Below are 16,903 nucleotides of genomic sequence, written 5' to 3'. Positions count from 1 at the left end.
ATGGAAATTATTTAAAATGCAATAGCCCATCAGAAAAAAGAAAAAACATTTTGACATGGTTATGTGGGCCTTTGAGTTCTCTTTTTTCAGAGAGAGAGAAAAAAGTAGCATCAATATACCTCATTTAAAATATTTTTAGTGAATTGTATGAATTCTAATTTAAATTTTTAACTTAATCAGAAAAATGTTTTGATTTAATATCTCTTAGCTGATAATAAAAACAGACATTAAAATTGATATGTAAGTCTAATTTGAGTTTTCCGTTTATTTTTTAATCTTAAAATTCTCATTTCTCTTACCTTTGTATGCTTTCTAATAAATTCAATCGAAACAGGGACCATTCTGTCAAATAAGCTCATTATAAATTCCTTTTGAATAACACTGACTGACGCAGGTAACATATTCACCCAAGATAACATCAGTGGTCTCCAGCCTAACATGTGAGGCTCCATGTAAATCATGCCACACCTGGAAACCTGGAAAGCCATAAGTGGTTACCATCAAGGGAATGCTTATAAAATAAATATGATTTGGCACCTCTGTTTCTTACAATCTTCAGCAAAGTCTTGGAGGAGGGGAAAGCTTATATTATATTATTTCATGATCTCGATATTTGTGTCTAACTTTACCAAATAGTCCTAAACCAAGAGGAAAACATCCTGACCACTAAATTTGTCAAGGTAAGTCAACAGATGTATCTGTACTTTGAGAATCAAAGATTGCTCTTAAAAGAAATTCTGCTCATATTTTTTGTTTAAAGTCAAAGGTACTAAGCAAATACATGCATTCATAATACCTTATAATTTATAAAAAGATGTCAAAACGGAGAACTTACAGTTGCAGGGGAAGCAACTTCTAAATCCATTGGCTCAAAAATTAGATTCATTTGTGGTGACATTTGAATAATCTCCCCACTCATGAGACATAGCTTCTTGTTGTCATCCAACACAGTGTTCATATTCTCAATCCACACTGCATCTACTGGGCCATCAAAAATTAACCATTTCCTATCTGGAGTCTGTTTCATGCACATGTGAACAGAGGGCAAAAATATAATGATGATAGTATAAGGAAACAGTCCAATATTATTTCAAAATTTTAAAATATAAGTACTAGGATTAATTTCATCATGAAAATGTAAAGGCACTTTTTGAATAAACATTACTACGTGTGTGTGTGTATGTATGTGCACGCACGCATGTATATAATACGTATCTCTAAAGAAGCCTATACTATATATGCCATGGACAAGACAAAAATAAGTCATCTTTCCTTAAGATTCTATCTTTTTCAGTCTCTTCCTTCCTCCCTTGCCTTCTCTTTCTTCTCTTTTCTTTTTCTTTCTTTTTTCCTTTCCTTTCCCTGTCTTTATTTTTTTTTAATTTTTAATTTTTAAAAAAATTTTTCAGGGTCTCACTCTGTTGCCTAGGCTAGAGAGCAGAGTGGCATGATCATGGCTCATTGCAGTTTCTGCCTCCCAGGCTCAAGCAATCCTCCCACCTCAGCTCCCAAATACCGAGGACCACAAGTGCGCACCACCACACCCAGCTAAATTTTGTATTTCTTGTGGGGTTTCACTATGTTGCCCAGGCTGGTCTTGAACTCCTGAGCTCCAACTGCCTTGGTCCCCCAAAGTACTGGGATTACAGGCATGAGCCACTGCACCTGGCCCTTGATCAATGTTTCTGAACTCAAATATATTAACATGTTTTAGAAAGTAATATAAGTAAAAAATATATAAGTGTCAGGAAAAACAAAATTATTCAGATTATCTGACTCTATATAGTATAATGTTTATGCAAGTTAATTGCCCTTGTGTGCTAAACCAAATTTCTTATCCCCTTCACTGAATGAATTCACACACATACATACATGTGTACACACTCCCCTTGGGCTGAACTCTCCCCTGATGGTATAGAAAATTACAACCAATATAACATTCACAGTCCTACAATGATGTAATAAATAGGAAAATATTTACACATTGTCCAGAATATAGTAAATGCTCAACAGATATGAAAGAGTAGCCAGGTGTTAGCTAGAGTGTACAAAGATGGATTCTCCTTTTCAGATCCTTATAATTCAAGCTTTTTTGTATACACCAATGATTCCTCTCTTTTCCTTCAGCAAATATGAGTTCAAGTTGAAGTAGTGAAGGATTTGAATCCTTAGCACATTCTCAGTCCCTGCAGCCAACTGCATTAATCTATAAGACAATGGGTCTCTCTCAGGCTCAAGCCACCCCACACCCACATTCAGAGGCTAGTTCTAGCTGTGTTCAGGAAGGAAGCAAGGAAGAGCCACAGCTTGGTGATCATCTTGAGATCAACTTCCTCTTCTGCTGTGGGCTTCCCATGCCTGTTATGCATCACTTTGAGAAACACTACCGTGCAATGGCGAGACCTTGGGCTTCACAGTCCCAAGGACCTCACTTCTCATTTGACTCTACTGCTTATGAGCTGTGGACTTCAGGTGAAGTACTTAAACTCCCTGAGACTCAGTATTTGTGGGACATAGCTTCCTGAAAAATGTAATGTAAGCTGTAAGTATAAAATAGAGGTATGTCATGATTATTTCTGTGTAAATAATGTAACTGCGTATATTATCTAGTGACTTCATCTCTTACTCTTAGCCAGAGTGCCTCCACTGTGGCAAGAGAGGACCTAAGAAGCCACATCAAGGGTTCCATGCCTCTGTCTGCTTCACCTGTGCCTACAATTTCTTTTATCCTTGAAATTACTATTAACACTTGACTTTGGGCAAGATCTCTGCCGCATGAGAGTCAGTTCTTAACGTCACTCATTGCCTAAGGTCTTCCAGCAATAAGGGCAGAGCTGAGATTTCACATTTTATCCATTATTACCTGACTCATGAGTCATGCTGTGCTAGGTCCTTAAGTGGGTAGACAGCATCAAGTTTAAAATGTATGGTAGTCAGAAGAAAGAAAACACTTATAAAAAAAATGATGTGATAAACAAATTAAAGGTCCTGAGCCTAGGCCCCTTTTCCTACACTACCAGCTTTAGCAAGCGGTCTCCCATATAATCACACTCTCTGCAGAACCTGCTAAAATATGGCAACCCTGGAGGGTCCCATGCCCACGGAGCCTCCCTCATTGCTAGCACAGCAGTCTGAGATCTACCTACAAGGTGGCAGCGAGGCTGGGGGAGGGGCACCCACCATTGCTGAGGCTTAAGTAGGTAAACAAAGCCTCCAGGAAGCTCGAACTGGGTGGAGCCCACCGCAGCTCAAGGAGGCCTGTCTGTCTCTGTAGACTCCACCTCTGGGTGGAGTCTGACAGCTGTCTGACAGCTTTGAAGAGAGCAGCAGATCTTCCAGCACGGAGGTTGAGATCTGAGAACAGACAGACTGCCTGCTCAAGGGGGTCCCTGACCCCTGAGTAGCCTAACCGGGAGACATCCCCTGCTAGGTGCAGACCAACACCTAACACCTCACACAGCGGGGTACACCCCTGAGATGAAGCTTCCAGAGCAAGAATCAGACAGCAACACTTGCTGTTCAGCAATATTCTATCTTCTGCAGCCTCTATTGCTAATACCCAGGCAAACAGGGTCTGGAGTGGACCTCAAGCAATCTCCAACAGACCTACTGTTAGAAGGAAAACTAACAGAAAGGATACCCACACCAAAACGCCATCAGTACGTCACCAGCATCAAAGACCAAAGGCAGATAAAACCACAAAGATGGGGAAAAAGCAGGGCAGAAAAGCTGGAAATTCAAAAAATCAGAGCGCATCCCCCCCTCCAAAGGAACACAGCTCATTGCCAGCAACAGAACAAAGCTGGATGGAGAATAACTTTGACGAGTTGAGAGGAGAAGGCTTCAGTCGATCAAACTTCTCAGAGCTAAAGGAACTACGTGCCCAGAGCAAAGAAACTAAAAATCTTGAAAAAAGAATGGAAGAATGGATAACTAGAATAATCCATGCAGAGAAGGCCATAAACGAACTGACAGAGATAACCATGACACGAGAAATACGTGACAAATGCACAAGCTTCAGTAACTGACTCGATCAACTGGAAGAAAGAGTATCAATGATTGAAGATCAAATGAATGAAATGAAGCAAGAAGAGAAGTCTAGAGAAAGAAAATGAAAAAGAAATGAACAAAGCCTCCAAGAAATATGGCATTATGTGAAAAGACCAAATCTATATCTGATTGCTGTGCCTGAAAGTGAGGGGGAAAATGGAACCAAGTTGGAAAACACTCTTCAGGATATCATCCAGGAGACCTTCCACAACCTAGTAAGGCAGGCCAACATTCAAATTCAGGAAATACAAAGAACACCACAAAGATACTCCTCGAGAAGAGCAACTCCAAGACACATAATTGTCAGATTCACCAAAGTTGAAATGAAGGAAAAAATGTTAAGGGCGGCCAGAGAGAAAGGTCGGGTTACCCACAAAGGGAAGCCCATCAGACTAACAGCAGATCTCTCGGCAGAAACTCTCCAAGCCAGAAGAGAGTGGGGGCCAATATTCAACATTCTTAAAGAAAAGAATTTTCAACCCAGAATTTCATATCCAGCCAAACTAAGCTTCATAAGTGAAGGAGAAATAAAATCCCTTACAGACAAGTAAATGCTTAGAGATTTTGTCACCACCAGGCCGGCCCTACAAGAGATCCTGAAGGAAGCACTAAACATGGAAAGGAACAACCAGTACCAGCCGTTGCAAAAACATGCCAAAATGTAAAGACCATCGATGCTAGGAAGAAACTGCATCAACTAACGAACAAAATAACCACCTAATATCACAATGACAGGATCAAGTTCACACATAACAATATTAACCTTAAGTGTAAATGGACTAAATAGTCCAATTAAAAGACACAGACTGGCAAATTGGATAAAGAGTCAAGACCCATCACTTTGCTGTATTCAGGAGACCCATCTCACACGCAGAGACATACATAGGCTCAAAATAAAGGGATGGAGGAAGATCTACCAAGCAAATGGAGAACAAAAAAAAGCAGGGGTTGCAATCCTAGTCTCTGATAAAACAGACTTTAAACCAACAAAGATCAAAAGAGACAAAGGCCATTACATAATGGTAAAGGGATCAATTCAACAGGAAGAGCTTACTGTCCTAAATAAATATGCGCCCAATACAGGAGCACCCAGATTCATAAAGCAAGCCCTTACAGATTTACAAAGAGACTTAGACTCCCATACAATAATAATGGGAGACTTTAATACCCCACTGTCAACATTAGACAGATCAATGAGACAGAAAGTTAACAAGGATATCCAGGAATTGAACTCAACTCTGCACCAAGGGGCCCTAAAAGACATCTACAGAACTCTCCACCCCAAATCAACAGAATATACATTCTTCTCAGCACCACATCGCACTTATTCCAAAATTGAGCACATAGTTGGAACTAAAGCACTCCTCAGCAAATGTACAAGAACAGAAATTATAACAAACTGTCTCTCAGACCACAGTGCAATCAAACTAGAACTCAGGACTAAGAAAATCAATCAAAACCACTCAACTACATGGAAACTGAACAACCTGCTCCTGAATGACTACTGGGTACATAACAAAATGAAGGCAGAAATAAAGATGTTCTTTGAAACCAATGAGAACAAAGATACAACATACCAGAATCTCTGGGACACTTTTAAAGCAGTGTGGAGATGGAAATTTATAGCACTAAATGCCCACAAGAGAAAGCAGGAAAGATCTAAAATTGACACCCTAACATCACAATTAAAAGAACTAGAGAAGCAAGAGCAAACACATTCAAAAGCTAGCAGAAGGCAAGAAATAACTAAGATCAGAGCAGAACTGAAGGAGATAGAGACAAAAAAAATCATCCAAAAAATCAATGAATCCAGGAGTTGGTTTTTTGAAAAGAACAACAAAATTGACAGACCACTAGCAAGACTAATAAAGAAGAAAAGAGAGAAGAATCAAATAGATGCAATAAAAAATGATAAAGGGGATATCACCACCGACCCCACAGAAATACAAACTACCATCAGAGAATACTATAAACACCTCTACGCAAATAAACTAGAAAACCTAGAAGAAATGGATAATTTCCTGGACACTTACACTCTCACAAGACTAAACCAGGAAGAAGTTGAATCCCTGAATAGACCAATAGCAGGCTCTGAAATTGAGGAAATAATTCATAGCCTACCAACCAAAAAAAGTCCAGGATCAGACGGATTCACAGCCAAATTCTACCAGAGGTACAAGGAGGAGCTGGTACCATTCCTTCTGAAACTCTTCCAATCAATAGAAAAAGAGGGAATCCTCCCTAACTCATTTTATGAGGCCAACATCATCCTGATACCAAAGCCTGGCAGAGACACAACAAAAAAAGAGAATTTTAGACCAATATCCCTGATGAACATCGATGCAAAAATCCTCAATAAAATACTGGCAAACTGAATCCAGCAGCACATCTAAAAGCTTATCCACCATGATCAAGTGGGCTTCACCCCTGAGATGCAAGGCTGCTTCAATATATGCAAATCAGTAAACATAATCCATCATATAAACAGAACCAAAGACAAAAACCACATGATTATCTCAATAGATGCAGAAAAGGCCTTTGACAAAATTCAACAGCCCTTCATGCTAAAATTTCTCAATAAATTCGGTATTGATGGAACATATCTCAAAATAATAAGAGCTATTTATGACAAACCCACAGCCAATAGCATACTGAACGGGCAAAACCTGGAAGCATTCCCCTTGAAAACTGGCACAAGACAGGGATGCCCTCTCTCACCATTCCTATTCAACATAGTGTTGGAAGTTCTGGCCAGGGCAATCAGGCAAGAGAAAGAAATAAAGGGTATTCAGTTAGGAAAAGAGGAAGTCAAATTGTCCCTGTTTGCAGATGACATGACTATATATTTAGAAAATCCCATTGTCTCAGCCCAAAATCTCCTTAAGCTGGTAAGCAACTTCAGCAAAGTCTCAGGATACAAAATCAATGTGCAAAAATCACAAGCATTCTTATACACCAGTAACAGACAAACAGAGAGCCAAATCAGGAATGAACTTCCTCTCACAATTGCTTCAAAGAGAATAAAATACCTAGGAATCCAATTTACAAGGGATGTGAAGGACCTCTTCAAGGAGAACTACAAACTACTGATCAACAAAATAAAAGAGGACACAAACAAATGGAAGAACATACCATGCTCATGGATAGGAAGAATCAATATCGTGAAAATGGCCATACTGCCCAAGGTAATTTATAGATTCAACGCCATTCCCATCAAGCTACCAATGACTTTCTTCACAGAATTGGAAAAAACTGCTTCAAAGTTCATATGGAACTAAAAAAGAGCCCGCATTGCCAAGACGATCCTAAGTCAAAAGAACAAAGCTGGAGGCATCACACTACCTGACTTCAAACTATACTACAAGGCTACAGTAACCAAAACAGCATGGTACTGGTACCAAAACAGAGATATAGACCAATGGAACAGAACAGAACCCTCAGAAATAATACCACACATCTACAGCCATCTGATCTTTGACAAACCTGACAAAAACAAGAAATGGGGAAAGGATTTCCTATTTAATAAATGGTGCTGTGAAAATTGGCTAGCCATAAGTAGAAAGCTGAAACTGGATCCTTTCCTTACTCCTTATACGAAAATTAATTCAAGATGGATAAGAGACTTAAATGTTAGACCTAAAACCATAAAAACCCTAGAAGAAAACCTAGGTAATAGCATTCAGGACACAGGCATGGGCAAGGACTTCATGTCTAAAACACCAAAAGCAATGGCAACAAAAGCCAAAATTGACAAATGGGATCTAATTAAACTAAAGAGCTTCTGCACAGCAAAATAAACTACCATCGGAGTGAACAGGCAACCTACAGAATGGGAGAAAATTTTGCAATCTACTCATCTGACAAAGGGGCTAATATCCAGAACCTACAAAGAACTCAAACAAATTTACAAGAAAAAAACAAACAACCCTATCAAAAAGTGGGCAAAGGGTATGAACAGACATTTTTCAAAAGAAGACATTCATACAGCCAACAGGTACATGAAAAAATGCTCATCATCACTGGCCATCAGAGAAATGCAAATCAAAACCACAATGAGATACCATCTCACACCAGTTAGAATGGCAATCATTAAGAAGTCAGGAAACAACAGGTGCTGGAGAGGATGTGGAGAAATAGGAACACTTTTACACTGTTGGTGGGACTGTAAACTGGTTCAACCATTGTGGGAAACAGTGTGGTGATTCCTCAAGGATCTAGAACTAGAAATACCATATGACCCAGCCATCCCATTACTGGGTATATACCCAAAGGATTATAAATCATGCTGCTATAAAGACACATGCACACATATGTTTATTGCAGCACTATTCACAATAGCAAAGACTTGGAATCAACCCAAATGTCCATCAGTGACAGACTGGATTAAGAAAATGTGGCACATATACACCATGGAATACTATGCAGCCATAAAAAAGGATGAGTTTGTGTCCTTTGTAGGGACATGGATGCAGCTGGAAACCATCATTCTCAGCAAACTATCGCAAGAACCAAAAATCAAACACCCAAACACTGCATGTTCTCACTCATAGGTGGGAATTGAACAATGAGATCACTTGGACTCTGGAAGGGGAACATCACACATCAGGGCCTATTATGGGGAGGGGGGAGGGGGGAAGGATTGCATTGGGAGTTATACCTGATGTAAATGACGAGTTGATGGTGCTGATGAGTTGATGGGTGCAGCACACCAACATGGCACAAGTATACATATGTAACAAACCTGCATGTTGTGCACATGTACCCTAGAACTTAAAGTACAATAAAAAAAATAAATAAATAAAATAAAATATGGCAACCAAGTTAACATGCATTGGTCTGTGGATTCTTTTCATGAGGGTGGGCAGCAGAATAAGCCAGGAGTAGGTAAGTGCCCACTCTCCATTCACAGCCAGTGGCAACCGGCATTCCACTTACCTCCTCTGCTTTCCACAAGGCAGTCATTGTCTTCCTAATATGCTAAAGGAAAAGTGTGGGAACTTTAAGACATCATTTTGCAAAGGTGTGCAATTTCTTCTCTAAACATTGGTGTGTATCTAACAATTAGCGGGCATGACAATAGCAGCAGCCCAAAGAGTGGGTGAAGGAAGAACATTACTGAAGAGGCAAAAGGATCAAGTCATTCAGATGTTCTCATTTCTAGTTCATCTCACTTCAGAGAAAATAACCAGAAATACTTTGCCCCGTCCTTTTGTTTTTCCTACCCTCTCTTCTGTATGCCTCCAGGGCAAAGGAGCTTGGTCTCTGGCATTTTTGTAGGTGCTGACATTTTATTTTTTCACAGAAATACTGCTAGAATATCCAGTACTGTGTTTTAAATAAATATCTTAATTTATATATACAATTAGTTTGCTTGGAAAAAAGAAATTTGTCAGAAATAAATATCTTAACCTTTTAAGATATGCATGTGAAAATGTTAGAACTTACCACTGAAGAAGCAAATGCTCTAAAACTGACAGCAAGGACCCCATCGGACCATTCATGGGACACTAAATCAAACTGTCCGTACAGTTGGCCCATGGTGACAGACTTAGGATTTAAAACAGTTATTTGAACTCTGTTTTCTTCCATTAGCCCCTTAATGAAAAAAAAATCAAACATTTTTTATGCAAAGAATACTGTCTTTATTCATAGAAAACATTATTGTGTATATAGAAAATCCTAAGGAATCTACAAAGAAAGTGTCAGAAGTAAGTAGTGAATTTGACAAGGTTCCAGCATACAAGGTCAATATATAAAATCAATTGTATTATCTACACACAATGCTAATGAACAACTGAAAAATAAAATTTAAAAAACATTCACAATAGTATTTAAAAGCTCACGACATACTTAGGGAGAAATTAGCAAATGTTGTGCAAATCTATATTTCCTAAACTACAAAATAGGTTGGCAAATTCTCCTGTAAAGGATAAGATGGTAAATATTATAGGCTTTGCAAGTTTCATATGGTCCGCCACATATTCTTCTATGTTTTTCTTTTTTTTTAATTAACAAATGTTTAAAATGTTAACACTATTCTAAGTTTATTGGCATTCCAAAAAAAGGCTTGGGGCTGAATTTGGCCCATGTACTGTAATTTGCTGACTGCTACAAAACAACCTCTGAGAGAAAATTAAAAGATCTAAATACAGAGAAATAGCTATTTCTTGTGGAGTGAAAAAGTTAAGTTTGATAAATTGTCAATTTTACCCAAAACCCTGAAAGCTGGTCTATGGCATTATAAGAGACATTAATGCCCTTTGGACATAAGCTTTTTTTTTTTTTTTTTTTTAATTAATTGGCTTTTTAAAAAAAGGCTTACAGAAAAATTCAGCAGAAAGTACAAAGATTCCAGATACTCTCTCCACCACCCAGACACAACAGTTTTCCTTATTATTAACATCCTGAATTGGTGTGGTAAATTGTTACGGCTGATGAATTCATATTAATGTATTACTATTAACTAAAGTCCACAGTTTACACTAAACGTTCACTCTTTGTGTTGCATAATTATATGGGTTTTGCCAAGTGTGTGGTATCATTATCCCCCATTATAGTACCAAACAGAACACTTTAACTCCCCTAAAAATCCTCTGTGCTCCACCTATTGGCAATCATTTATTTTTTATACATAAAAACATAACAAGTTCAACTCTTTCTAACATTGCCTTCTGCCTGGCACTCCCAAGCTTGGGACACAAACTACCAAACGGGGGAAAAAAAATGGTGAGAATATTAAGCTTTTTTTTTTTCTTTTTCTTTTGAGACAGGCTCTCACTCTGTCACCCAGGCTGGAGTGCAGTGGCGCAATCTCGGCTCACTGCAGCCTCTGCCTCCTGGGCTCAAGTGGTCCTCTCTGAACCTCAGCCTCCTGAGTAGCTGGGACTATACGTGGCACACGTCACCACACCCAGCTAAGTTTTTGGGCTTTTTAAAAGTAGGAACAGGGTTTCACCATTTTATCCAGGCTGGTCTAGAACTCCTGGGCTCAAGTGATCTGCCTGTCTTGGCCTCCCAAAGGGCCAAGATTACAGGAAAGAGCCACCACTCCCAGAAGAATAGTAATCTTCTGGCTCTGTTGCCCAGGCTGGAGTGCAGTGGCACGATCTTAGCCCACTGCAAGCTCCGCCTCCTGGGTTCACGACATTCTCCTGCCTCAGCCTCCTGAGTAGCTGGGACTACAGGCGCCCGCCACCATGTCCAGCTAATTTTTGTATTTTTAGTAGAGACGGGGTTTCACCGTGTTAGCCAGGATGGTCTCAATCTCCTGACCTTGTGATCCGCCCACCTCAGCCTCCCAAACTGCTGGGATTACAGGCGTGAGCCACTGCGCCTGGCCCAGAATAGTTATCTTAAAACAATAAAACAATTTCAGTATCTTTGCTTTCTTTTGTGTACTCAGGAAGGCGATAACAATGTATCTTCCTAAATTAAGAAGTATAGGAAATCTCTATTATCTTCTTAATCAGAACAAAGTTGCTGTCACCAAAGAAAAGTTTTTATCCTAAACGGAGCAAGGCTAGTGTGAAGCTATAGCTTGCTTATGGTGGCTAAGGAAGACTGCCCTATGACATAATCACAATGTCACCCTTAGAATTCCCTGAAAATGAGCCATTTAGACTTTACAAGTGGACCGGAATACATGCTCACATCTTCATCTCCTACTCTGAGCAGTGACCTGTTGGGTTCTTTTGGAGACTTTATTTTATATATGTACACATATAAAAGATCAGTTCCTATGACAATAAAATAACAAAACAGGAAAAATACAAATGAGCAATAAACAAGATAAAGAATGCAGAAGACAAGTAAGAAGTGAAAAACTGGAAGAAAAAACAGAAGGGAAGTAAAGAAACAAAATAGCATGGAAGTGTAAAAGCAGAAGAAACAGATGGCAGGAATAAGTAGCATATCAGTCTGGACAATCAATACAAATGATTTTAAACTTATCTTTGAAAAGATAAAGACCACGGACCTGCAGAAAACAAAAATCAAGCTATTTATTCTCTATAGAAAGTAAATCACAGTGACACCCAAGGATATGATTAATGACATGGGCAAATATACATACAGGGAGAAAGTAGGGGTAGCAATATTGAAATTAGACAAAGTAGATCACAACAAATAACAGAAAAGTAAGTAATTTTATATTGATTGAAGGGGAGACTCCTCAAGTAAAGATACAATCATCACAAATCTCATACAGGATATGAACACTGAAATTTATAAAGTGAAAACTATTTGAAATATCTATAAGGAGAGGTAAACAAAAATACAATATTAGTTGAAGAATTTAAAACAGCCCCATTCCTTCAGCATTTCAAAGTCAATCAAAATGTGATGTGTATAAGAATTCTGAATGAGTCATTATATATGTGTGCATATATGCACACACACACATATTTCAGTTCAATACCACTAGCAGCCAATAACAGAAGCTTGCATTACAAATCTATCTAGAAAATAAAAAAGACTCCTCTGAAAATAGTACAGGAAAACCTTCAAATTTTTCTGTTTTCAGACTTTTTTTCTACAAGAGACATGTATTACTTTAATAATTTTTTAAAAAAAGAAATAAAAGGTTGAAAGCAAGTTTGCAGCATACCCTTCATATGAACTTCCTATTTGCTTCATTTTACTTTTCTAAAACTTTATTTTCTCTTTGACTCATTTTTCTCATGATTTTAAGTTGCCACATTGAAAGCATCTTTTAAAATAATGGTACATTCTGCCTTGCACAAAGTCAATTATAAATAAATTAATGCATTAATAATATACTTACCTTTTCACATATATCATTTAGTGCTCCAGCTAAGACGCGGTATGCACTAGTTTTTCCTCCAAATGGTTCTCCAACAATCATGAAACCATGACGCACAATCATCATTTCATATACTTGAAGAATCTTCTCGGAAAAGAATGTGGTCATTTGCAAATTCATGGAGGCACAGTTGTCTTTGATAGCTGCCAGCAAATCATTATAATCTGGTTTTGGTAATTTTACCCCAGGAAACAAATCCGAAGTAATTCCCTGATGATAGATGATTTCAAGGATTTACATTTTATATTTATATTAAGTACACATATTTTGTATTGATGGAAATAGGGCCATTAGATAATAATAGTGCAACAATTTTTTTAACAGCTTTATAGAGGAATAGTTCACATACACAAACCTGTATTTTTTTCTTTTTTTTTTTTTAATTTTTAAATTGTGATCCTTACATGTTCGTTTTGCGAACAGTTTTTGTTTTGGTTTCGTTTGTTTGAGACAGGGTCTGGCTCTGTCGCCCAGGCTGGAGTGCAGTGGCACGATCATGGCTCACTGCAGCCTCCACCTCCCACGCTCAAACCACATCCTACGTCAGCCTCCTGGGTAGCTGGGACTATAGGTCGCAGTATTTTAAAGTATAAAATTTCATAAGTAAAACTGTCAAAATAAATAACCAAGATAATTAACATATCCGTCACTCCCCAAAAGTTTCCTGTAATCTTTTGTAATCCTCTTTCCCTCCTCTCCTTGTTGCCTCCTACCCCCCTCCCCAGATTGCCACTTATCTGTTTTTGGTTACTATTTTTATTTGCATTGTCTAGACTTTAACATAAATGAAATTAGACCACATGCATACTACTTTTTCCTTCTGGCTTCTTTCACATGGCACAAATATTTTGAGATTCATACATGTCACAGCAGGTATCAATAGTTTATTCTTTTTTTTTTTTTTTTTTTTTGCTGAGTGATATTTCATTGCAACAAAGTGCTACAGTTTTTAAATCCATTCACTTATTGACACACATTTTCATTGTTCCAGCTTTAGGCTATTACAAATAAAGTGACTACAAGCATTTGTGTATGACTTTGTATGAACAAATGCTTTCATTTCCCTTGGGTGAATACTGAGACATGGAATACCTGAATATGGTGGATAGGTGTTGAACATTTTAAGAAACTGCTTAACTGTTTTCTAAAGTGGTTGTACTATGTCATGTTCCTCCAGTCATGTATGAGTTCCAATATCAGGTATGATCCGTCTTAAATTTTAACATGCTGTGTAGTGATATTTTGTTACGGTTTCAATTTGTGTTTTCCAGTGAGTAACTTCTTTACCTGTGCTTAGGCCAAATGTTTATATTTTTCCTAATCTGCAGCTTGTCTTTCATTTTCTTATGTGTCTTTCAAAGAGCAGTTTTTTTTTTTTTTTCCATTTTGTCAATGTATTCTTTTATGGATTGTGTTGTTGGTATTGTACTTAAGTAATCTTTGTCTAACACAAAGTCACAAAGGTTTTCTGCTAGAAATTTTAGAGCTTGAGGTTTTACATTTAGTTTCATGTTATTTTTAAGTTAAAAAGTTGGACTCCTGACTTCTAGTTCAAAAATGGCAGCGTAGAAGCAAGTTGACTTCACTCCTCACCGCCACTTGAGAAACACTGCTTAATAAATATTTGCTGAATGAATATACAACTGCATGACAATACATCTAGTGAGGTATATTTCCATATTCTGAAAATAAACATAGCTTTTACTCCTGGAAAATCTGTACAGTGCACTAGTACCAAACAAATTGAGGGAAAACTTTAGTGAGAAAATCTGAACTCTTTCCTTGTTAATTTGCTCCATAATGTATTTGCATGTCAACTCTAAATACTAAGTAAAGCTCTTTTCAGAATGATGAGACATGCACGGTTGCCATCAGTAGCTAATGACACTGGCCAATACTAGCAACAGCATCTCTTCTCCCCTTCCCCATGACATAACAGTGTCTTCAGTGCTAGGAAAACTGGATAAGTATATGCAGAAGAATGAAACTAGATTCCTGTATCTGGAAATATGTAACATACTGCTAGCTAACTGCCTGAATTCCAAGACAGTGCAAGTTAGTCCAACATCTAACATTTAGGAGGAGCTCACTACCCCTCTGAGTTCTTCTACTTGGTATGGAGAAGAGGAAAAGAATGACACCAAAGGATATTATGAAAACTTTAATCATTATTCTAATACTTCCTCTCAATACTCACAATCTTAAATTATAACAAGATTATTAAGCTTAGTTCTTATCATGAAAAACAATTTCATAAAAGTCATCTCATTCTTTTAAGGAAATTAAGCATATTTATCTATTTTATTTCTTCAGTCATTAGTTGAAAAAACATTTACTATTATTGATACTGTGCTAGGGATTCAGTGGTGTGTTAGACCAATTATTTTTCTTTACGGAGCCTACATTCTAGTGGAATATAAAGCAAATATTTTGTAACTTTCGTGTGCTCATTATTTTCTGCAGTAACAAACTTAAAAATACTATTTTAAAATCCCAAGTTGTTGAAAGTTCTCAAAGTGAAAAAGCTAGCTAAACACACTTCAAATAAAATATGGAATTATCTATGTTTCTCTGCACTGTGTCATTTTTTTCCATAGTGGGAGCTTCACAACCTTAGACATGTGATAAATACATTATTATAAGAGTTTTGATACATTGGGATAATGAATGTTCTTACCTCAAAGAGTGGTAAATCATGGGATAAAAATTTTGGCAGATTTACATCAATGATAGATCTAAGCAGCAAAATTTCTTCATTTTCATTTGGATATTTCAGCTAAAAAAAAACACACTCATGAGGATATCTGCATCTGCTAACAGCACCCAACCCCTTCGTGTTCACATACACACAAACATACAGACCCTGTACTCAATTTAAACAAATGCAGCTCTTCTTTCATTATATAGAATTGTTATCCATTTTAGAAACTGACATTTAAACTTGTTGTATTTTTTTTACTAGTTTATAATAAAAACCCAGGTTAAACTACCTACCTTTTCACAGATATGCTAAGAGGTACTAACATGAATTAAATATAGTTTGGCAGCTGCCATCCCTTGTATTGGGTAGAGCTTGCTTGTTCTCTACATGTATTCACGACTAGCAGTATATTGGTCGAATGAAAATTATTAAAAGTGGGCAATCATTTTGAAAAGATGCATTTAAATTTAAAACATATAAACATTCACTCATTTGCCCATATTTTGATGCCAAGGCCTTTTCTCTGAGTATAGAGTTAGGCACCATTTTTTTTTCCAAAAGCCACATCAATAACACATCATCTACTCTATCTTGCTGTGTTCTGTTTTTGTTTTTTAAAGAGGTTACTGCTCTTCAAAGATACTTATAATACAATTTAAGTATATCAGCCTGATACATTTTTAATTTTTCTTCCGTTTTATACACATTTCTTATCAACATCTTATTCAAAGTCAAAATTTCAGCATTTTATCTTTATTGAATCTTTCTTAAATATGAACTTAGTTTTCACAGAAAAAAAATTCCTTCTTTTTATGCTTATATATAATCAGTTTTCCCACCACGCAGTTAGATGACATAGTAACAGTAATGTATCCAAGTGGCTTCAAAAAGGTTCAAGAAAAAGCAAACCGGCTCTGAGTAAGGAATGCAGCTCATCTGACAGAAGCGGAAGTGGAAGGGCAGGGGATGCTGCTGGCTGCACGCCCAGAATGCCACGTGTTAGCAAGTTCCACACAGAGAGTGGAGAGGGCTGGTGTCACATGCTAAGTTAGTTTAATAAAGTGTGTTTAAGAAAACTCACATTAGATTCCAAAACATTTGTGGTATACCCAAAGTGTACTACAAATCTGGCTGAACTCTGAACGTGTTACTCATACCTATAGCAATGTTCACATGAATTAACAAAAATCCAAACTCAGAATTATTTCTTCCACCTTTAATACATTATTCAACATCTCACTCCAAAGCTTCTCCTACCACCATGCATATAATTTTCCAGAACCCTCTCCCTTTTCTCTAGAATCTCTCTGCCTAATAAATGCCATGTTGCT

At 37.5% G+C, this 16,903-nt stretch overlaps 1 protein-coding gene across 1 annotated transcript in view; it reads right to left on the bottom strand.

The window, feature by feature from the left end:
- Positions 1-16,903, bottom strand: part of DNAH7 (dynein axonemal heavy chain 7) — a 341,486-nt gene that overhangs the window by 143,760 nt on the left and 180,823 nt on the right. Inside the window, 5 exon segments of the mRNA XM_050752319.1 lie at positions 300-476; positions 836-1,018; positions 9,496-9,645; positions 12,833-13,081; positions 15,549-15,647. Coding sequence (XP_050608276.1) covers positions 300-476; positions 836-1,018; positions 9,496-9,645; positions 12,833-13,081; positions 15,549-15,647 — 858 coding nt within the window.

The sequence above is a fragment of the Macaca thibetana genome, chromosome 12, assembly GCF_024542745.1.
Source record: "Macaca thibetana thibetana isolate TM-01 chromosome 12, ASM2454274v1, whole genome shotgun sequence".
NCBI classification, from domain to species: Eukaryota; Metazoa; Chordata; class Mammalia; order Primates; family Cercopithecidae; genus Macaca; species Macaca thibetana.
The sequence above is the reverse complement of the archived record's forward strand: the minus strand, read 5'-3'. Positions and strand labels throughout refer to the sequence as shown.